This window comes from Cottoperca gobio, chromosome 1, assembly GCF_900634415.1.
Source record: "Cottoperca gobio chromosome 1, fCotGob3.1, whole genome shotgun sequence".
Taxonomy (NCBI): Eukaryota; Metazoa; Chordata; class Actinopteri; order Perciformes; family Bovichtidae; genus Cottoperca; species Cottoperca gobio.
Window position 1 is genome coordinate 26679634 of NC_041355.1, and position 24205 is coordinate 26703838.

At 43.0% G+C, this 24205-nt stretch overlaps 1 protein-coding gene across 7 annotated transcripts; it reads right to left on the bottom strand.

Moving 5' to 3' along the window:
* Window positions 1-5565: 5565 nt before the first annotated feature.
* tmem176 (transmembrane protein 176) lies at window positions 5566-23198 on the bottom strand. 7 transcript variants are annotated; one of them, XM_029459177.1, is made up of 7 exons: window positions 22999-23186; window positions 20546-20674; window positions 17707-17817; window positions 17427-17483; window positions 14681-14827; window positions 12580-12696; window positions 5566-6803 (listed from the first exon to the last, which is right to left on the bottom strand). In XM_029459177.1, exons 2-7 carry the CDS (start codon window positions 20669-20671, stop codon window positions 6744-6746), a joined length of 618 nt encoding a protein of 205 aa, XP_029315037.1. In that variant the 5' UTR covers window positions 20672-20674; window positions 22999-23186; the 3' UTR covers window positions 5566-6743. The 7 variants fall into 7 exon arrangements, with proteins under 7 accessions (XP_029315037.1, XP_029316600.1, XP_029317337.1 ...); XM_029460740.1 differs by having other exon boundaries at window positions 23032-23180; XM_029461477.1 differs by lacking the exon at window positions 22999-23186 and adding an exon at window positions 22786-22857.
* Window positions 23199-24205: the final 1007 nt, after the last annotated feature.

The window sequence follows — 24205 nt, forward strand, 5'->3', positions numbered from 1 at the left end:
TGAGAGGTGGAATTGCTTGTGTGCTTCAGATCAATGTCCTGCTGCATTACCCAACTGCGCTTGAGCTTTAGGTGACAAAGTGATGGCTGAACATTCACCACTGTTCGAAGAGTTCTTTATTTGTGAATAATGGCTCTCACTGTGGTTCACTGGAGGCCCAGAGCCTTAGAAATGGCTTTGTAACCATTTCCATACTGATAGATGTCAATAACTTTGTTTCTCATCTGTTCTTGAATTTCTTTAGCTCGTGTCATCATGTGCTTCTTTTTGAGACTTCTTAGCCAACTTCACATTGACAGACAGCTTCTATTTAAGTGATGTTTAGATTCAACAGGGCTGGCAGTGATCATGCCTGGTGTGTCTAGTGAAATTGAACCCAATTATCAATTAAATGTGGTCAGTTGGTTGATTTAGTAACTAAATGAGCAAATACTTTTTTACATAGGACCAGGAAGGGTTGGAGTGCTTTGTTCCTTCAATAAATTAAATCATCATTTAAAAACTGCATTTTGTGTTTACTCGGGTTATCTGGGTCTAATATTAAAATAAGTTGGATGATCTGAAACATGTAAGTGTCACACATATGCAAAAATAGAAGAAATCGGGAAGGGGGCAAATACTTTTTCACACCACTGTATATCCTTCGCATATCTTGAGAACCGTTCATCATACTTCAGATTTGGCGGGTAAATTGCTGAGGACACAAGGGAGTGCAGTCATATTTCAGGCTTAATAGGGAACCATTTGATCTGCCATCGACCGGCCATCTCCAATTTGCAGCCTTAAAACGATATCTCCTGCTGCACAGCTGTGCATGAGTCTCTGGGCAGACCTGGTAGACCCAAACGGGTAGTGCGGGTGAACTGGGAACGTCTGGAGGAAGCCCCTGTCCTGGGGATCTTCAACTCACACCTCCTGGCGGAGCTTTTCAAACATCCCTGTGGAGGTTGGGGGCATTGAACCTGAGTGGGCGATGTTCAAAACCTCTATTGCTGAAGCTGCGGTGATGAGCTGTGGTATCAAGGTCTTAGGAGCCTCAAGGGGTGGTAATCCTCGAGCACCATGGTGGACCCTGGTGGTCAGGGAAGCTGTCCGACTGAAGAAGGAGTCCTTCCGGGTTATGTTATCCGGGAGGACTCAGGAAACAGTTGCAGGGTACCGAAGGACTAGAAGGGCGGCAGCCCCTGCCGTGTCAGAGGCAAAGCAGCTGGTGTGGGAGAAGTTCGGAGAAGCTATGGAGAAGGACTTTCGGTCGGCACCAAGGTGCTTCTGGAAAACCATCCGGCACTTTAGGAGGGGGAAGCGAGGAACCATCCAAGCTGTGTACAGCAAGGGTGGGACCCTGCTTACTTTGACTGAGAAGGTTATTGGCCGGTGGAAGGAGCACTTTGAGGAACTCCTGAATCCGACTAACACGCCCTCTATGGTAGAGGCAGAGCTGGAAGCTGATGGGGGATCATCGTCAATTTCCCTGATGGAAGTCACTGAGGTAGTCAAACAACTCCACAGTGGCAAAGCCGCAGGGGTTCAAGTTCAGTTCAAGTACCTCGGGGTCTTGTTTGCGAGTTAGGGGACGATGGAGCGAGAGATTGGCCGGAGAATCGGAGCAGCGGGGGCGGTACTACAGTCACTTTACCGCACCGTTGTGACGAAAAGAGAACTGAGCCAGAAGGCAAAGCTCTCAATATACCGGTCGATCTTCGTTCCTACCCTCACCTATGGTCATGAAGGCTGGGTCATGACCGAAAGAACGAGATCACGGGTACAAGCGGCCGAAATGGGTTTTCTCAGACGGGTGGCTGGCGTCTCCCTTAGAGATAGGGTGAGAAGCTCAGCCATCCGTGAGAGACTCGGAGTAGAGCCGCTGCTCCTTTACGTTGAAAGGAGCCAGTTGAGGTGGTTCGGGCATCTAGTAAGGATGCCACCTGGGCGCCTCCCTAGGGAGATGTTCCAGGCACGTCCAGGTGGGAGGAGACCCCAGGGAAGACCCAGGACTCGGTGGAGTGATTATGGAGTGGAGTGATCTCCTCACTGGCCTGGGAACGCCTCAAGATCTCCCAGTTGGAGCTGGAGTATGTGGCCCGGAGAAGGGAAGATTGGGGTTCTTTACTGGAGCTGCTGCCCCCGCGACCTGATCCCGGATAAGCGGTAGACGATGGATGGATAGATGGATGGATAGTAAGTATAATATAATAAATAAAGATATATAACATTTCTAGTAATGTATATAAATAAATCGGTCCAACAGAGTCAATAAAGAGGGAGAGTGGTATTGGGAATTGGTATGAGCAAGTCTGATTATTAACAAATATTAATGACAATTAATATCAATAAAACTATGAATAAAATCACAACTAGGGGTTAATAATAATGTAAATGATGTATGTGCAGTACCTCAAAATTAATTATTAAAATATATTACTAATTATAATAATGTTGTTTGTAAGTGTAGAAGTGTAATGGAACATTTCATATGTCCATGTTAAATTCTTATTGTTTAATACTTGGTTCAATTAACTTTTGTCTTGCCCAGCATATCTCTGTAACTTTATTTCTTCCCACCATATTCTTCTTGTGCTTATCCCAAATAGGTGAATCTTTCTCCTCTCCCCTCTCTACTCACTGTTTTATTTTATCTAACACCTGCAACTCTGGGAACTGGGAACCACTGGGAACCACCCCCCTCTACTCCCCGTCTTATCTCAATCTAATATTGAGATGAATGCATTATTAAGGCTGTCACTATCAACATCCACATGAATATTAAAGTCACCTACAATAATTACTTTATCTGTTTTAAGGACTAAACTTGATAAAAATTCTGAGAATTCAGATAGAAATTCAGAATACGGACCAGGAGGGCGGTACACAGTAACAAATAAAACTGGCTTTATTGTTTTCCATGTTGGGTTTGAGAGCGTAAGAACAAGGCTTTCAAAAGAGTTATAGTTTAGTTCAGGCCTAGGATTGATCAAGAGGTTTGAGTCAAATATGGCCGCAACGCCACCTCCTCGGCCAGTACCTCAAGGAATGTGAGTATTAATATGACCAGGTGGAGTGGATTCATTCAGACTGTCATATTCTTCATGTCTCAGCCAGGTTTCAGTGAGACAAAATAAATCAATCTTATTATCTGATATTAAATCATTTACCAATCCAGCTTTCGTTGATAAAGATCTGATGTTTAAGAGCCCACATTTAATTTTTCGATTTAGTTGCACTTTTGCAGCGGTGGTGTTTATTTTAATTAGGTTTTCATGTATAACTCCTCTTCTGTTAACCATAGATTTGATTAATTTCAGTGGTCGTGGGGCAGACACAGTCACTATGAGGATTTGAGTGGGCAACTGCCCGGAAAGAAGCACAGAGAAGTGTGTAAGACTGCAACTCTTTCTCCTGGTCTCAGCTCTGGGTTGTCATGGATTAGGTCCACTAATAAACTTTGTAATATTATTGGATATGAGATCTGCTCCAGCCAAAGTAGGATGGATGCCTTCACTCCTAATCAGACCAGGTCTTCCCCAGAAAGTCTGCCAATTGTCTATGAAGCCCACATCATTATCTGGACACCACCATGAGAGCCAGCAACGGAATGATGACATGCGGCTAAACATGTCATCATTCAAAAGATTTGGCAGAGGACCAGAGAAAACTACGGAGTCTGACAGTGTTTTGGCAAATGTACACACCGACTCCACATTAACTTTAGTACACTCCGATTGACGCAATCGCGTGTCATTACCACCGACGTGAATAACAATCTTACTGTATTTACGTTTAACCTTAGACAGCAGTTTCAAATGTGCTTCTATGTCGCCCGCTCTGGCCCCAGGAATGCATGTGACTGTCGTCGCTGGTGTCTCAAAATGAACGTATCTCAAAATTGAGCTACCGCTAACCAGAGTTGGCTTCTCAGCTGGTGTGTCACTGAGTGGGGAGAACCTGTTAGAAACAGCAAGCGGTTGGTGGTGAACCGTGGGTTTCTGATAACACTTAATAATAGAAGTGTGTGGTCTTGGTAAGGGGAGGGGGCACAACTCTCAACACTAATATGAAAAATATGTCTGCCTCTTCTTCTGCATGACCCTTTAAAATAAGTTTAAACAATGATTTATTAACTGATCGAGACACTAAAGTAAATTTCATGACATCCAAACGTCATGTTCAAAATGCAAACTGGTGACATGTCTGGTGTAAGTGTGTTCACTGTCATGTGTGTTAAACAAATGCATTATTCTCTGGAACTTCGGGCTATGTGTTTTCATTAATGATTTATTTAGCTAGTACTGTGGCCTATTACAGGAATTTAATCCAAAAATTGCTAATTTACTCCTAGACCTTAACTAACCTCCATCACACTGTTGGCTCCAAAATCACTTGTTCTTTGTTGCTGCTTCCCTGTGGCAGAGCTGCCAACTTTCCTTAGGACTCTTCTTATATCCATCTGATCAATGAACATTGGCAGATTATGATAGCCCACCTAAAATAGGCCTAGCTACGCCACTGGGCCTGGATGACGATTTGTTTGGGGCACGTTTGAGGTTCTTGGTCTCTATTTCACAAAACGGTCCAAAACACTAAGAGCAAGCCTGAAGCATCACTTCCTCTCAGTGCCTCACTCTGAACCACTTCCCTATATCAATTCTCCTTTCCTTAAGGTACTTGTCCCACAATTACTTTGACTTCTTTCTGAAGTCCTGCAGGGCGCAAAGAACGCGGCATGCTAGACAAATAAATAACAAATGCTTCAAAGAAAGTGGTGATAATTATTGTAATGCTACTTATGTTTTTGATGTTGTTGTGTAACGAGTGACAAAGTGTTATTGTTGTGAGACAAATATTAAATACATAATAATAATTGATCCGGAAATGAGTATGAAGTGTTTTTGAATGTGAGATGAACTGTTGTGCTGACTGCATGATAAAGAGAAAAGAGAAATGTATGAATAGTTTTGAAAAAGTGAACATAAAGAACATAAAGAGTTCATGTGTTTAGGTGATGTCTATCTGCCATTATATATCTGTCGGTATGTAAGGGGAAAATTACAAAAGAAACACACATAACCCTTTGTAAACTTGCTTACTTATTACTTATTATTTGAGAATGACTACTTAAAACATACACTAGTCGTAGATGTCCTTTAAGAACTGTAAATAATAATAATAAATCAATGATGCACAGCTGACATGGTTTGGCCTAAAATAAGTACGATTGTTGCGTCATTTAAGTTACGGACATAAATCTAAAAAAGTCAACAATGACATTTGATTTTACTTAGTACATGAATGTGATACGTCAAAATAAATGTAATCTGAGACAAAATCTGACTATAGAATATATTATGGGATCTCGGAATCGAGCGTAATTTTTAGGAGACCAGCTTTGATTAGTAAAACAAAGCTGTGTGTGAATCCCAGCAGCAGGTTGGTTCTGTAGTTCTCCTGCTCACATGTGCACTTTGCATTTAAAAGGTCTGTTTTATCCCACAGCCCACTTCAGCTTCAGTTTCTTTCTATCACTCACGCACAATGTGTTTCACAAAATGTATCTTACTGGGCCACAACTGTAATTCATACGCACATAAGATTGTATTTAGTATAAAATATACAAAACTATATCAAAGATCAAGGAGCATATCTTTTGTAAAGTCTAGAAAAACAAAAACAGTACAAGTCATAATGCACACCATCTGTTCCAGAAGACTGCAACAACACCATGAAAACATATTCAAAGTAAGAAACAGAATGGAAATCAGAAGGCTTTGTGTCTGTGTGGACACATGGAGCAAAGTGCAGCATGAAGTGAGAAGTGAGGTTTCCTCTTCCTCACCTGCAGTGAGTGTTTCTCTTTCTCATGAGGAGTGGGAGATTCTGGACATAATGGAGGCCTGGGTTCTAAATTGGTTATTCAGGACATTAAAGTAAAATCTTTAGGTAGAAAAATGAATTCTTGACGTTTGGAAAAATTCCAACTTGTATCATAAAGTCCTCATCAGTAGATGGAGCTGATACAGCTAAACTACTAAAATTGATTGTTCACAGATCCTGAGCATACTCCATCCACTGATGATAAACATGTGATACAAAGCACTGGAAAAGTTAGTAAGTGAACCTTGAGTTGTGATTGTTTGCTTTTTTTCAAATGAATGGTGCTGTTTTAAATGCACTTTGGCTATATTGAGCTCACTGTCTTGATGGCCTTGATTACACACACGTGATCTTGATCCAGCTTTTAATGTACATGCTATGTGGTGACAGTATAGGTGCACTGTGAGCATACATGCCCACAACTTCCTGCACACTTTGCATCATGTACCACCCAGAAAGTTTGCTACCACTATCAGGATACAATTTCACATTTCATGGACACTAAAGTGTCTTGTGATTTTATCACATTTTACACATTGTTCCATCTTTCCTCTCTCTCCTTTAATGCATTTGTCAAAGTTCTTCCATTACATATTTTTTTACTACATTTGTTCATTGAAGTTTTGACTAATTTGGCTGAACCAATACCAACAATAATGTAATGTACCAAAAATCGAATATTCAGCTCTTGGCAGCCATTCATAATAACACTTAAAATGCAAATTCTCCTGGTGACATGTCAGGAAGCACTGTGGATATATCATACATGCAAGCAGATAGACAAAGTCATTACATACAACAGGGGATCATTTCTGTGAAAGAGGTCATGATGAGAAGGGATCCATCACCTCAAAGACTACTGGATCATTGAATGATCAGTTCAGGTCGGGAGGTATGAGTGCTGTGGGGGTTGATGAAGCAGCTTCAGTGAGAGACTGTTAAAGACAGAAAGAGAGAGTCAGCATTCATGTCAGCACTTTGGACATCTCTCTTCTTCTTTTATAACCATGGGACTTTGGATGAGGTCTCTGAAATGGGACACATCTCTAATGACTGTCTGATTTGTATTATTACTAATATTCAACACTGATTTTGGTAAACTGTATTCATTTTTAATGGATGGTGCAAACTGGTGGTTTGGAAAGAAGTGAGGTCTGTAATTGAATTTTATGAAACTATCTGTGTAATTTGTATTACATTTCTCTTACCTCAGTGTCCTCTTAAAATTATTTTAAAAACACATTTTTATAAAATGGCTTTCAATCAGAGTTTTTGTATTCATTAGTTTATTCTTAAGATTGTTATACATTGTTTTATCTATGTTTCTTGGCTGCATTGCACTTTCTAATTTGTTATTGTTTTGTGTATTTTCTGGTCTGTGAAGCACTTTGTATACTTGTTTGAAAAGTGATAAATAAATAAACTTTATTATTATTAATATTATTATTAATAATAATATTAATATTTATTATTAAGATTAGGCCTATCAATTTCTATCAGGCCTATATATTGTCTATTCTATAAGAGTTCTATAACTAGATAAATAGAGTGCATTTTTCTTTTTTTTGATTACCTTTTTAAAAGAATGTGTCCCTGTCCTGCTTCACAGACAGGCTCAAGAACTCTTTTGTCCACCTGGCCATAAGACTGTACGACTCCTCTTGGTGATGGCCGGGGATTCAGATTCAGATTCAATTAAATTCAAACCATAATAGCCTGTACTTTCACTTTGTATTTATAACAGTTTTATTGTATTTATAACAGTCTTATCACTTAATGTTATTTTTATTCTTATTTGTACTTTACATTTGTAATGGCCGGAGGGGGGGGGGGGGCAGTTGGGTAATGTTGTATGTCATGTCTTTTAAGCTGCCTAAATTTCCCTTGGGATTAATAAATTATCTATCTATCTATCATACATACATACCTAGCAACGGGGTCTGATAAGTTTCCTACTAAGCTAGGACTCCTTGCTAAAACCTTTTAGGATAAGTTGTGTTTGAGTGTTTGTGAATACGGACCCCGATGTTCCAACTACTAAACTTTCAAAGATAAAAATGGATTATAAGTAAACACTTAAGTAATATTATTACCCCTCTTGCTGCTGGCTCTAGGCATTGATACGGTTTTGCTCCATGTTTCAAATGACCTCCACTTAGCAGCCTGCTCCTTCCTGCCTTCAATACGGTTTACCGTAGCATTTTACTCAACTTCATTTCTTGTGGTGTACTTCAAGGGTTGATTCTGGGTCCTATTCTCTTCTCACTTTGTATGCTTCCCCTTGGTCACATAATTAGTAGAAACAACATATTGTTTAATGTTTACACATACGATAAACAATTATATCTTTCTGTCAACCCTGCTGATTGAAGCGTATCCGTAAAGAAGCACTAAATCCATCCATCCATCCATCGTCTACCGCTTATCCAGGATCGGGTCGTGGGGGCAGCAGCTCCAGCAAGGAACCCCAATCTTCCCTTCTCCGGGCCACATCCTCCAGCTCCGACTGGGAGATCCTGAGGCGTTCCCAGGCCAGTGAGGAGATATAATCTCTCCACCGAGTCCTGGGTCTTCCCCAGGATCTCCTCCCAGCTGGACGTGCCTGGAACACCTCCCTAGGGAGGCGCCCAGGTGGCATCCTTACTAGATGCCCGAACCACCTCAACTGGCTCCTTTCAACGTAAAGGAGCAGCGGCTCTACTCCGAGTCTCTCACGGATGGCTGAGCTTCTCACCCTATCTCTAAGGGAGACGCCAGCCACCCGTCTGAGAAAACCCATTTCGGCCGCTTGTACCCGTGATCTCGTTCTTTCGGTCATGACCCAGCCTTCATGACCATAGGTGAGGGTAGGAACGAAGATCGACCGGTATATTGAGAGCTTTGCCTTCTGGCTCAGCTCTCTTTTCGTCACAACGGTGCGGTAAAGTCACCGTAGTACCGCCCCCGCTGCTCCGATTCTCCGGCCAATCTCTCGCTCCATTGTCCCCTCACTCGCGAACAAGACCCCGAGGTACTTGAACTCCTTCACTTGGGGTAATGGCTCATTCCCTACCCGGAGTAGGCAATCCACCGGTTTCCTGCTGAGAGCCATGGCCTCAGATTTGGAGGTGCTGATCCTCATCCCAACCGCTTCACACTCGGCTGCGAACCGATCCAGTGACTGTTGAAGGTCAAAGACCGATAATGCCATAAGGACCACATCATCTGCAAAGAGCAGCGATGAGATCCTCAGGTCACCAAACTGCAACCCCTCTCCTCCACGACTACGCCTCGATATCCTATCCATGAAAATCACGAACAGAATTGGTGATAAAGCGCAGCCCTGGCGGAGGCCAACATTCACGGGAAACGAGTCCGACTTACTGCCGAGTATCCGGACACAACTCTCACTTTGGGCGTACAGGGATTGGATGGCCCTCAAAAGTGACCCCCTCACCCCATACTCCCGCAGCACCTCCCACAGTATCACCCGGGAGACCCGGTCATACGCCTTTTCCAGATCCACAAAACACATGTAGACCGGATGGGCGTACTCCCAGGCCCCCTCCAGGATCCTTGCAAGAGTAAAAAGTTGGTCTGTTGTTCCACGACCAGGACGGAATCCGCATTGTTCCTCTTCAATCAGAGGTTCGACTACCGGCCGAACCCTCCTTTCCAGTACCTTGGAGTAGACTTTACCAGGGAGGCTGAGAAGTGTGATACCCCTGTAGTTGGCACACACTCTCTGGTCCCCCTTTTTAAATAGGGGAACCACCACCCCGGTCTGCCAACCCCTAGGCACTGTCCCAGACTTCCACGCAATGTTGACGAGGCGTGTCAACCAAGACAGCCCCTCAACACCCAAAGCCTTCAGCATTTCTGGACGGATCTCATCAACCCCTGCGGCTTTGCCACTGTGGAGTTGTTTGACTACCTCAGTGACTTCCATCAGGGAAATTGACGATGATCCCCCATCAGCTTCCAGCTCTGCCTCAACCATAGAGGGCGTGTTAGTCGGATTCAGGAGTTCCTCAAAGTGCTCCTTCCAGCGGCCGATAACCTTCTCAGTTGAAGTCAGCAGGGTCCCACCCTTGCTGTACACAGCTTGGATGGTTCCTCGCTTCCCTCTCCTGAGGTGCCGGATGGTTTTCCAGAAGCACCTTGGTGCCGACCGAAAGTCCTTCTCCATAGCTTCTCCGAACTTCTCCCACACCCGCTGCTTTGCCTCTGACACGGCAGAAGCTGCCGCCCTTCTAGTCCTTCGATACCCTGCAACTGTTTCCGGAGTCCTCCCTGTGAGTTAAAGATCCCCAGGGCAGGGGCTTCCTCCAGACGTTCCCAGTTCACCCGCACTACCCGTTTGGGTTTACCAGGTCTGTCCAGAGTCTTCCCCCACCCCTTGATCCAACTCACCACCAGATGGTGATCAGTCAACAGCTCCGCCCCTCTCTTCACCCGAGTGTCCAAAACATGCGGCCTCAGATCAGATGATACGATTATGAAATCGATCATTGACCTTTGGCCTAGGGTGCTCTGGTACCACGTGCACTTATGAGCATCCTTATGTTCGAACATGGTGTTTGTTATGGCCATTCCATGACTAGCACAGAAGTCCAACAACAAACGACCGTTCGGGTTTAGATCAGGGAGGCCCTTCCTCCCAATCACGCCTCTCCAGGTGTCTCCATCATTTCCCACGTGTGCGTTGAAGTCTCCCAGCAAGACTACGGAGTCCCCTACTGGAGCCCCCTGCAGGGCTCCATTCAGGGTCTCCAAGAAGGCCGAATACTCAGAACTGCGGTTTGGGGCATAGGCACAAACAACAGTCAGAGTTTTCCCCCCCATAACCTGAAGGCGTAGGGAGGCCACCCTCTTGTCCACCGGGATAAACTCCAACGTAGCGGTGCTCAGCCGGGGGCTAGTGAGTATCCCCACCCCGGCCCGACGCCTCACACCGTGGGCAACTCCGGAGAAGAATAGAGTCCAACCCCTATCCAGGAGTACGGTTCATTAGCTAAATCATTAGTCCAAAATGCATCTGCTCTGCTTTAAACTGGAACCATGACAAGAGAACACACTAGCCCAATTTTAGCATATTTTCATTGGCTTCCAGAATACAATAAGCTATTTCTGTGACCTGATAGGCGTACGTATATGGGCGCCACACAAGGGCGCAGAAAAATGCCTCAGATATCACTTATCTATCCATCCCTCCATCCATCGTCTACCGCTTATCCGGGGTCGGGTCGCGGGGATAGCAGCTCCAGTAGGGAACTCCAAACTTCCCTTTTCTGGGCCACATCCGCCAGCTCTGACTGGGGGATCCCGAGGTGTTCCCAGGCCAGTGAGGAGATATTACCTCTCCACCGAGTCCCAGCTGGACGTGCCTGGAACACCTCCCTAGGGAGGCGCCCATATGGCATCCTTACTAGATGCCCGAACCCCCTTAACTGTCTCTTTTCAACGCAAAGGAGCAGCGGCTCTACTCCTGAGTCTCTCACGGGTGGCTGAGCTTCTCACCCTATCTCTAAGGGAGACGCCAGCCACCCGTCTGAGAAAACCCATTTCGGCCGCTTGTACCCGTGATCTCGTTCTTTCGGTCATGACCCAGCCTTCATGACCATAGGTGAGGGTAGGAATGAAGATTGACCGGTAGATTTAGAGCTTTGCCTTCTGGCTCAGCTCTCTTTTCGTCACAACGGTACGGTAAAGCGAATGCAATACCACCCCCGCTGCTCCAATTCTTGGACCAATCTCTCGCTCCATCGTCCCCTCACTCGCGAACAAGACCCCAAGGTACTTGAACGCCTTCACTTGGGGTAAGGACTCATTCCATACCCAGTGTAGACAATCCACCGGTTTCCTGCAGAGACCCATGGCCTCAGATTTGGAGGTGCTGATCCTCATCCTAACCGCTTCTCACTCCGCTCTGAACCGATCCAGTGACTGCTGAAGGTCACAGAACAATGATGCCATCAGGACCACATCATCTGCAAAGAGCAGCAATGAGATCCTCAGGCCACTGAACTGCAACCCCTCTCCTCCACGTCCACGTCTTGATATCCTGTCCATGAATATCACAAACAGGATTGGTGATAAAGTGCAGCCCTGGCGGAGGCAAACATCCACTGGGAACGAGTCCGACTTACTGCCAAGTATCTGGACACAACTCTCACTTTGAACGTACAGGGATGGGATGGATTGTTGTATATCTCCTGGCCAATATTATATAATTTTATTTGTGTTTTGATGTAATTTATCGTATTTTACTTTTTACTGTAATTTTAGCATTAACTCATGTCCGCAATTTTGTAACTGCGATAAGGAAAGTGCAATACAAAGAAGAGTTTTTATTATTTAGCTAATGCGCAGTACAGATTCAAAGAAGATGTTACCTTGTTGAATAACATGACTTTTTAATTGGATTTGAAGACCTGTCTCCTTGTCTGTCAAATCGTAATTTTGGAGTGAAAATTTCTGTGACAGTGTTAACACCATCTTTTTAGACACTACATTTCAAATTCCCTGAAAAAGTAAAGTGAAAAAATGTGGTCCTTTGAATTTTTTATGTTACCTTGTTATACTTTTTTAATTCATTTTGTATTACATGTACCCTCCTTTAGTGTTCTCTCTCTCTCAAACCTGAGCATTGAAACTGTTGATGTGATTTTGATGGTCTTTGAGTAGATTAATCAAGTCTTTGCTAATTAAGAGAAAGTGTTGGAGTCTTACAGCGTACTGTCCAAAGCCGTGTCTCTGCCTGAAGAGAAGGAAGCAGAGAATGGCAGAGATGGCTGTCTGGGCCAGGGTGAAGATGAGGAGGGACGACTTCACTCCTCTGCTCAGCCTCTGTTGTAAAGGACACAGCACTTTATTTATATGTACATGTCTGTCACGGTAAGGTACATTTTATTGAATTTATAGATTAAGCTCTCCCGGCATTAACCTTGCATTGTTGCATTGACCTACACCAAACCAGTTTTTATTACTTCAAGTGATTCAAGGGAAGATTGGGGTTCCTTACTGGATCTGCTGCCCCCGCAACCCGATCCCGGATAAGCGGTGGACGATGGATGGAAGTTTATTTTCTACTTCTACTTCACAATCATTTTGCTACTTAAACACAAGTTATTCCAAGCAAACCATTTTTACCATGATTATCCTAAAAATGTTTTCCATATGTGCCCTGGTTAAAACTGTTCAAGTTAGTGATGTAGCACTATAATTAGACAGATCAAATATCTCTTCCAGTAGGCTATTATTAATATAGCCTTCCTTCTGGGCCTTAAACATAAAATACTTCTACTACAGTTTGAAATAAAGGAGATCGGACTAAAATTGAATTTGTGCGTACACAAATCACTGTGGTAATTAACTTCAAAAGGAGAAATACTGTGTCCTATTTAAATGAAAAACAATGGCTTGTATCTTACTTACGACTTACCCTCCTTATTCAGTCCGAACAAACTAAGAACAAAATGAAGCAAGCACCAAACCTAATGAAACTGCAGAGCGTTCCATCAATAACACCAAAAAAGATCCATAGGCTTGTCACGTTACATTTATTCTAGATGCGAGTTCAAGTTCAACTCTCAGTGATTGTTCATTCAAAATTGGAAAGTTTCACTAGATGATCCAAATATGTAAACTCGTCTTGTCTAGCCATCTTTGGTGTCTTTTCTATTCTGTAGAAAAGTAAGCAAGTAAGTAATTCTATTTCACTGAGCTCGGAGATTGTTGCTTCACTGTTCCATACTTTATCCACGGCTTCATCACTTTTCTTTTGGCTCGTGCAGTCCTCATCACCCGTACTTTATCCCTGAAGTTTAAAAACTTTAAGCTGAGAGGCCTGGGAACAAGAGGAGAGCTGTGCTTTAGTCTGCCACTCGGGATTCGATGAGCTTGCTTGATTATCACCAGTGTCGGGAAGTTTTTGGGACCCAGCACCTCTGGTATCCATTTCTCCAAAAAAGATTCCAAGTCTCTGCCTTTAGCGTTTTCTGGAAAAACGACAACACGTAGATTCTCCTATGGCGATTACCAAGATCGTCTATTTTCTCTGAGTGCTATACTTCACTTTGAAGCACCACCACATTGTCTTCTGTCTCACCATACGATCCTCGGCCTGTGTCTTCCCGAGTAGGAGCAGAGATTAGTTTTTATTTCAGAGTTGGCAGCCAGAAGCTCCTCCTTTTGGGTGGTAACGTCTGGTTTCAAAGAGTTTATTGCTGCTAATATTTTTGCTGTTTGATTTATCTTGGTCTGAACTAGCTAGGTGTCCTGTGCCAGCTCCGCCCGCAGGACTTAGCGTGTCCTGTTTCTGGTGGACTGGTTTGGTCAGGCTTCAATATCAGTTTTTATATTGACATTTCTGATTGCGATTGTTTTATGTCAAAAAATGCAGTTTTTACTGATTCCCTAACGGATCAGTATGGGTAAAAGAATAGATTTGGTCGGAGAGTCTGGGATCGCCACCATTTAGCCGAGGATGAAACAAAAACACAAGTTGTTCCCTCGTCTCCGCCGCCCGGACCCAAGCAACATAAAAACTATCAACACATAACGTTACATGGAGCGTACAGCCCCCAGTGCCCAATATAAAGAATACATTAGAATACTATACAAATATGACAAACTACTACAACTAAATAATAAACAGGTTAACACACTATAGTTGTTTATTTTAATAACTGATGGTTTTGATGACCCAGTAGTAGAGGTGAAATACTGCCCCCTGTTACTTTGGAGCAGATGGCTCAGAACTACACATTGAAGCCTTGAGGTATGTTGTTTACATTACAGCATAGTGACATGAAATTAAGCTGATACCAACCGTGACAGAGTGTTTGTCAGTACAGTTGCGATCCAGAAACTTGACGCAGGGCACCTCAGGATTCTTTCCCATGTCCACAGAGTAGATGATTAAAGCCACCACTGACAACACAGTGGACACTGCGGTCGCCATCAAACACACCCGCAGCTAAAAACAAACAAAACAGCTGCAGTAGTACAATGAGTGTAGCAGTGACATAGATGGACTTTATCCCGAAATGTTTTTTGGCTGGGCAATATTTGCAGGGAAGAGGCCACATGGCTGTGAGAGCAGGACTCACATGTATCTGATCAGTAACAAGATTGGACACATGGTCTTTTAAAGTTCAAGCCTGATGTAATTACATTTATGGAAATTATTACACAACATAAAAATGTATTTAGTGGCACAACTAAAATGCACCAGCGATCACCAAATTGCCTTATTTACGGAAAAATATTTGACTTCTTTCCCCAACAGCCCCTAAGCTCATTGTCATCATGAGGCTACTGCCCTGGTACTCCAATATCATCAATAAAAACCCTGGAAACTCCAAGCAGTTGTTCTCCACCATAAGTTATCTCCTCGGGCCACAAACTCTTTCACACACCGACACCACAGAAGAGCAGTGCAATAGCTTTATTACTTTCTTCACGACTAAAGTCAACACCATCCGCTCTTTTCTCTCCAGCTCCTCTGCTCAATCTGTCCGTGCTGTCAACCCACAGCCTGGGATTTTCTCGCCTCTTCGTGTTCTTGGAGATCTCTCAGCAAGAGGTTGAGGACGTCATTCGCAGGATGAAACCTTCCACCTGGACCATTTTCCCACAGCCCTGGTAAAATCCAACATTTGTGCTCTAAGCCCCCTGATCACCAAAGTCATTAACCTCTCGCTTCAGACTGGTCATGTCCCATCTTCTCTAAAAACTGCCGTCATCAGACCTCTTCTCAAAAAACCCACCTTAGACCCGGATGTCCTCACCAACTACAGGCCCATCTCCAACCTGCCATTTTTATCAAAGGTATTGGAAAAAGTAGTTGCAGCCCAGCTTCAGGACCATCTCAAAGCCAACTGCCTCTTTGAGAAATTCCAGTCCGGTTTCCGTTTCACCCACAGCACCGAAACAGCTCTGGTCAGGGTCACAAACGACTTGCTGATGGCGGCTGACGCTGGCCCCCCATCTCTCCTCATCCTCCTGGATCTGACTGCAGCGTTCGACACGGTCGACCATCAGATCCTCCTTCAGCGCCTCCGCTACACCATCGGACTCTCTGACTCCGCCCTGAGTTGGTTCCAGTCCTACCTCTCTGGAAGAACAGAATATGTATCCTTGGGAGGTGCAAGTTCGCAGATACACCCAGTAACCTGTGGTGTCCCTCAAGGGTCGGTTCTTGGCCCCACTCTGTTCACCCTCTACACTCTGCCCCTTGGCTGTGTCATCAGCCAGCATGGAATACCATTCCATTGCTACGCTGATGACACACAGCTATATATAAAAACCGACCCGATGCCACATGCAGCCCCACTGTCGACATCTTCATCATCATCATCATCATCATTGAACACCTGCCTTGAGGAGATAAAGGCTTGGATGATAGGACAATTTCCTTCAATTAAAAACAGAGGCTATTTTAGTTGGCACACCACACCAGGTCCAGTCTTCCCCCATAACCCACATCACCTTTTCTGGTCAAAAAATACCCCTATCACCATCAGTCACCAACCTAGGTGTAAGATTTGACCCTCATCTGACCTTTGACACCCACATCAAACATCTGTGCAAGACCTCCTTCTACCACCTCAGGAACATTGCAAAACTCCGCCCCACACTCTCCCTGTCAGATGCTGAACAACTCGTCCATGCCTTTGTCTCCTCAAGGTTGGACTACTGCAACGCTCTCCTCATCGGGATTCCAAGCGGGAGCCTTCAAAAGCTCCAATATATCCAGAACAGCGCCGCTAGGATCCTGATGAGGGTGCGAAAATATAACCACATCACATCCATTCTCCACTCCCTCCACTGGCTTCCTGTCGCATTCAGGATCTAATACAAAATCTCCCTACTCACCCATCAGTGCATACATGGAAATGCTCCTCCGTACCTCAAGGAACTCCTCCCCCAACAAACCTCCACACGCAACCTCCGCTCCTCTAAAAAACTTTGCTCCACCCCCCCAGGACCAAGCTCCGCACCATGGGCGATCGGGCCTTCTGCTCAGCCGCTCACCTGTGGAATTCCCTCCCAGAACACCTGAGGGCTCCACAGGCCACCGACTCCTTCAAGAAGAGCCTAAAAACCTTTCTTTTCACAAAAGCCTTTCCGTAAAATCTTATGTCTGTTATTGTTGTTGTTGTTTTTGTCCTGCATTTTAGCACCATGAGAATGCTTTTAGCTTTGAAAGGCGCTTTATAAATACAATTTATTATTATTATTATTATTACATGGCCAGGGACAGGAGTGGTTGTGCTTCTGTCGAGGATCAGCATTATCATAGAGGAGGGGGGAGAGAGGAATGTAACCAATAAATGGAGTTTGTGATTCAGTAAAAGAGTGTATTTCAATACAACCATTCGATACACATACTGTCTAACTGCATGGAGTAGCTTGAAGCCTTTTTATTTCAGCAACTTATTTTAATAGTGTATTTCGTCTGTTGTATGTTGTGGGGAATGACATTTTGCTTCCATATATGCTGAGTATGTATTATGGTAGTGACAATAAAGAATCTTGAATCTTGAATGTGTATGTGTTGCCTAAAAACTCACAATCTTTATGGTGCAGTGTTTGTCCAAGATGATAGCGACCACTCCTGCTGTGATGAACTGAGAGCACACACACCAGGAAACAGGAAGACAGTCAGCAGAGAGGAACATAACATTGCATCACAATATCAAAATCCCTGTGCTCATATGACCAAAGCCTTTGAGAGGTTGTTTTAGGAGTTGTTGTTTTTTTAAAAATGCATGATATCAGTTGAAATCTAAATGAAAACAGATGAAAAAGCAAATAAGGCTCTTACTGACTCACAGAAACACACAGACTTACCGTCAGGCCGCTCCACCAAGGCACTCCCAGGCGGACCACCTCAGTGACCTCAGTGAAGTGCAGAGGAATGGAGTAAGACATGACCATGAGCCCCAGCATCACCTGACTCACCTAACACACACACACACACACACACACACACACTTTGAGACAACAGTGATCCAGGATTCAGCAGGCTAACTAGTTAGCACAACTGTTTTAAAGGATGAGCCTTGGCTTGCCGAAACACCAAGAGTGCTCTTCAGCAAAACATAGCAGCTGCAGTGGTCCCAGTGGACAGTTCCCAGTGTGAAGGTGTACCTGTGTGGCTCCTAATGTGGAGGAATGTCTTCTTCAATGCTTAATGAAGGAAAATCTATCATCTCGGTACATGTACTGCTGTTTGAGCAGTGCTGCTCTTTTGACTCTGAGAACTGAAGCTAAATTTGTCATAACCACCTCCAGACAAGGACACATGCCTGTAAGATGATCAACAACAAATAATATCCCATTTTTCTGTTTGTTGGTTGGCAGGATTTTTTCAATTTTAGTCAAATTTGATAGACACTTTAGCCACAGGCCAACAAGCACCAGATGACTTTTTGGTGTCGACCCAGATCCAGTTTATGAATGTTGGCCCAAAACACCTGAACCTTCAGACAGATAAGGTAAATAATTGTTCTTCTTGAAAAAGAAACAAATACACCCACTACTGATTTCTGAGGCTTTCAACCACTTGCTTGTCAAACAGTTTAAACCTTTTTTTAAATAAATTTAGAAGGAGCAAAACCATCCAATTATCACCAGATTTAGCACATGAAGTATTGTGATGAACATTATAAAGTTATACATTTGTTTTGTTGTCCGTAATGTTATAATTAGTTGGTAAAGTGTAGTGGACATGATCATACTGATGAATACTGCAAAACCTGATTGAATTGTTCCTGTAGGTCAGTGTTACTCATTGCGAGCCAATTGGTGGCTCGCATGGCAGTGGGCTAAATAAAGGGGTGATAGATATGATTATGGAGTCAATACAGATATTTCATAAAAACAAGCAGGGCTATTACATATAACCCATTAAAACACTGAAAGTGTCTGCTCTAATAGCCTACAAATAATTGATAATAATAATTGATATTAACAAGATATTTAAACTTGCTCGGCCGGAACACTGACTCACTGCGGAGTTGCCCGTTTTGGCGGTCTATCCAGCACTACAATGACGAATGTGCTCATGGACAGGTAGCTACATGGTGGGCTAGTATATAAATAAATAAACGTAAGCTCATTCAAAATATGTTAACTTAAGCATTCTTATGAATATGGACATTTGCTAAAAAATAATTTATATCGCTAAATTTGAACATTTAAATTGGAGGATACTACAACCAACCTGGCACTTCATACTCGCGTTAGCTTGGCTCCGGTCGACTCGTTTCACCATTTCATGCTAGTTGTTTCTACAGACGTAAAATTGATCGATTTCTTATTAAAAAATAGTTACACACCAGTTAGACAGAAACAAAGCGTGACAAACAAGGAAAATTAAGCATCCAGCATCCAACTACAGCGGAATCAAGAGGAAGATGCTGGAGATGTGGTTTGTGGACAGACAACAGCTGCTCCCGTTAAAAAAAGAATGGTACGAGCCATACAAGACGAGTAAAGGAAATTTCAAGACAAGTGGACAGAGGAATTTGTATTTAGTCATTATAGTCATTTGGAGCGGCATTTCCAAACGACGCATCCAAAAATCCAAAATTCAACGAAACTTACGCACCTGGAAGAGAAATTAGTAAAAAATAAAAATAGAGCAGCTTTCTTCTCTTTCTGGACAACAAAGGCTCATACACAGGACAACTAATACAGCTGAACGATTAACTGAGGCATCTTTTGAGAACGCATGGATTTTGGCTCGGGCAAAAAAACTTCTCAGACTCAAAAATTGTGAAAGACGGATTTTTGGCTTCAGCACAAATATTGTTTGCAGAGTTTGACAACATCATCCCAGTATTAAGATAATCCTGCTTTTATTGAATGTATTGGTTGGCTGCATTGCATATTGTATGTTCTGGGTGGGATGACAGATTAATAAACAGACGTGCTTTCATACTTTGCGGTAAAAGTGGTTCTCCTATTGATTTTGTCCTATCAATGTGGCTCTCACGTAAAAAATAGTGAAGACCACTGCTGTAGGTGGTGGACCAGCAGCATGACACATTTAACTACCATTTGAAGGTTCCCTGTGGAGTTTTTTTTTTACCTCTAGTGGTGCAGAACACACACTTGTACATCAACTTTCAAATCAAATCAAAATTATTTATATAGCCAAATATCACAAATTACACATTTGTCTCAGTGGGCTTTACAGACTGTACAGGATACGACACCCTCTGTCCTTAGACCCTCGCACTACAGAAGGAAAAACTTCCTAAAAGAAACCCCACACAATTCCACTTAGGTGGCAACAAAACACCAAGATATGCTACAATGCTCCAACACAGACAGGAAAAATGAAGACTGCTAGCCAGTAAACATGGATGTAAACAAGGCAGGATTGAAAATACTTTAAAAATGGGCTTAGAAAATGCTAGAGCTCAAGGACCCACACACATGTTTTGGTAAGTAACACAGAAGAACAAAAACACTGTACAGGTGTACTGTTAGACATTTGAAGGAGCTAATAGATGTTTCTACCTTCTTCCAGTCTTTGTGTTAAACTAGATTTAACATATTCTGGTTTCTGTAACTACACTTACAGAGAGAGAGAGAGAGAGAGAGAGAGAGAGAGAGAGAGAGAGAGAGAGAGAGAGAGAGAGAGAGAGAGAGAGAGAGAGAGAGAGATATCTGCACTCACCCCCAGACATTTGGGCTCTCCTCTCTGGACAGCAGCACGCAGAGCCTGCTGTCTGTCAGTGAGCTTGACAGTGTTCACATCCTCCAGCACCTGCACCGTCAGATCCCTGGAGACTGACACCGCCATCACCTGCAGAGGATAGCAGAGGAGATCACACAAAACCAACCAGTTGTCTGTTTTGTGCGAAATAGAATACACATTGTTATATGTATTTCACACACATATTTTTAAAGGACAGTTATTTAGCTTATCATCGCTGACTGCTGATGGGATTGTAACTATAAAGTAGTAGTAACAAGGTTTTGGTGCAAAATGCAAGTCATATAATCTCTTAAATGAATAAGTAATTCAGTGTGGCCCTGCTAGTGGAAACAGATGTGTGTTGTGTTTGTTTTGTGACCATTTAATGATAAAAGTATCTGCTTTTCTGTTCTGCTGGCAAAGTGTTGTTTCTCTAGCTGCGAAGTTCCCCAAACTACGCATTCCTGCTCCTTGGCTTCCATAGAGTCAGAGCGTTACGCAGTATTACTGCTACGATCATCATGCAGGGTCGGTGCTAGGACCTTCACGTTTATGCGCACAGTACGCACACATTGATGAGGGCGTATTGCGTTAACTTGTCGCTCCTTTGACTCGGTAGCAGATGGTGTTCAACAGACAACAGACTGTTAACAGACTTCATGCACTGTCGAAACACCAAGGCCCTCTCACTCTCACTCTGACGAGAACAAGATACATTTAGGCTGTTGTCTGCTTATTAGAATGCACAAAATGTCTCATTCCTACCTTTTTCAACTTTTCAGATCAATTCAATCTGTCGTCCTTTCGTCTTTCGACCACTCCCTGACTTTTTTTGCTGGCGATTGCGTGCGGGATGTGTTTATTAAAGAGAGACACAGAGAGAGGGAGGGAGAGAGACAGACAGACAGACAGACAGAGAGAGAGAGAGAGAGAGAGAGAGAGAGAGAGAGAGAGAGAGAAAGAAAGACAGACAGAGAGAGAGAGAGAGAGAGAGAGAGAGAGAGAAAGAGAGAGAGAGAGAGAGAGAGACTTTGTTCGCCACTCCTTCGCTAGTTTCGTGAATTCCAGAAAACATTTAGACGTAGCTACGAACCCTGTTGGAATCCACTTGTAAACATTTAGGCGAGGTAAGTAACCCACTGCTTTATATGGCACTATTTTATCATATAAATGTTAGCGGTAAAGAGAAAAGCGGTCTTGTATCACCTGTAGGACAATGATACTTTGTCATTTGTTTTGGCCAGAGTCGGCAAAGGATAATAAATGGAAAGGTGATGTCTATCATAATGATTTTCCTCCAAGTCTGTTTCCATTGCACTGAAGGTGCATTTCCATCCACCTGTTTTGATGTGCATTTTCAGTTTGGACATAATAAAGTGTGAAAATAGAGTGTAAAAGCCAATGATTTGAAAAAATCTTGAAATATCATAAACTATATAGGTATATGTCTGTTTTAAATACTGCCACAACTTTAGATACAAAAATTAGTTGGACTAAAAAACTAAAAGCGCCCCAAAATCTAAATGATGTGTAGATGTAAAATAATGAATTATGTTACAATTTTAACTCATTGTACCCTGAAATAACTTTGGTACTAACTGTATACTACTTAGCCTACTTACTGTGTACTTCTACTTAAGAGGAACACATTGTACTACTACATTTAATCTGACTGGTTACGTTGCAGACAAAGATTGTATTTAAGAAATATAACAATTACAATATAATGCATTAGCTGCATATTCATTAAACAATCTATCATTATATTAGAATTGAAAGCTCCACCTTGGACAGACGTTAAATAAATGTAAGTACATTGTGCTTATAATGCCTCTCTTTCGCTCTTCACTTGAAGTAAACATTTGAATGCAGGACTTTTACTGTGCTGTAAATAGTTAATCGTTTTACTTCAGAAACACTGCCAAAACCAACATTCACAGTTAGAGAAAGGGTGAAAAGTAAATCTTAAAGCCCCCAAATCACTAAATCCAAGCCCTGAAAACATACCCAGGTTGCAGCTGCTCGCGTTCAGAAACACCGATGAAACAGACTTAGCGGAGGTCTTTTCCTAAAAGGCGCATTAGTCGCTTGCTTTGACATATAATAACCACTTAAACTGGTTTAAAGTAAAGCATGGATTACATTAGCAGAGGTATTTTGTTAGTGGTAAAGTTATAAGAGTTTTAAACTAGCATCGAGTCATACCCAGTCTTACTCACCGGGAATAACGCACCAGAGTCGTGGCTACTCACAGTCAGAAACAAACACACTTAGGGGAGGGATTCATTTCTTATTAGGCGTATATTAGTCGCTTGTTTTGACATGACACTGCGGTTATAAAGTAGAGCATGGATTTCAATAGGGGAGGTATTTTGCTGGCGGTAACGTAATTAGTGAAGTCCACCCAACGAATACAGTGTAATGCTACTCACCGGGGAAAAACACCCAAGTTGCAGCTAACTTACTCTCGGTCACACCGGTGGAGTCCACTCTGTGTCGATTCTGCTTCTAGTTGTCTACCTGCTCGTGAGTGCTGAACAAAACTAGGAAGACCGGCGTATCACCAACATGATAATAGCTGGTCCACCGAATGTGGTGTGAGGAGGTTGTGGTCATTTCCCGTATTTCTGTGGAATGAGGTTGGGCTGAAGTTATGCTAACGTGGGGCTAATCCTCTTCACTTCAATCAGTAGGTGGCACGCAAGACACACTTCACTTTAAAAACATCTTTAACATGAAATGAAAATAAATTCCCCGATGCTTTGGCTTGCAATACACTGGCGTAGACTCTGCTGTATGAGTATGCTTGTATGTAGGCAACCCTGTGTGCAAATGTATGTCACCTGCCTTCTGTCTTTACCTGTATACACATGTGTACCTCTACACATATTCCTCCTTGTCTGTATCTGTCTGTTTTCCCCTGCATATACCCTTGTCTGCACCTATATTACTCTGTCTATATCTATATGCCCCGTGTCTATACTGTATCTCCTCTTTCTGTACCCACATGCACCCCTTCTGTACCTGTATGTCTTCTGTCTGTACCCACATGCACCCCGTCTGTACCTGTATGTCTTCTGTCTGTACCCACATGCACCTGTCTGTACCTGTATACACAGACACAGAACAATTCTAATTGCATTTCACACTTATTCTGCTGCTTCAATGAGACAAAAAGGTTTGCCTTGGGTACCTTCTCTCGTCTTGTATGTATACTCTCACTTAAGAGGATAAACATGGTGTTAGTTATGATGGTTAAGAGCATGATGATACACTTGTAAAATCCCAAGTTAATCCTCAAACCCCATTACCAAAACAACCACATTGATTACCTTGTGGTTTAGAGAAAATACATCAAATGAACTGAGAAAACTAGAATGCATATTTTAGACTAATTTACAAAATGATCCCCTCACTTCTGTGAGGCCTTGTCAATTAATTTAATTATCAACCTCCCAATCCCCTTCCCCCTCCCTCAGAGCCCATTCTTTGTTTACTCTCCCTTCCTTCCTCCTCCTCCTTCTCTCCTCTTCCTCCCACTACATCTGCTTCTCATCCTACAGCATTCCTGTCTTTCCTAAAAGGATTGTGACATAGGGTTTTGATGAACTAACACACTCACACGCTCTCTCTGTTCCT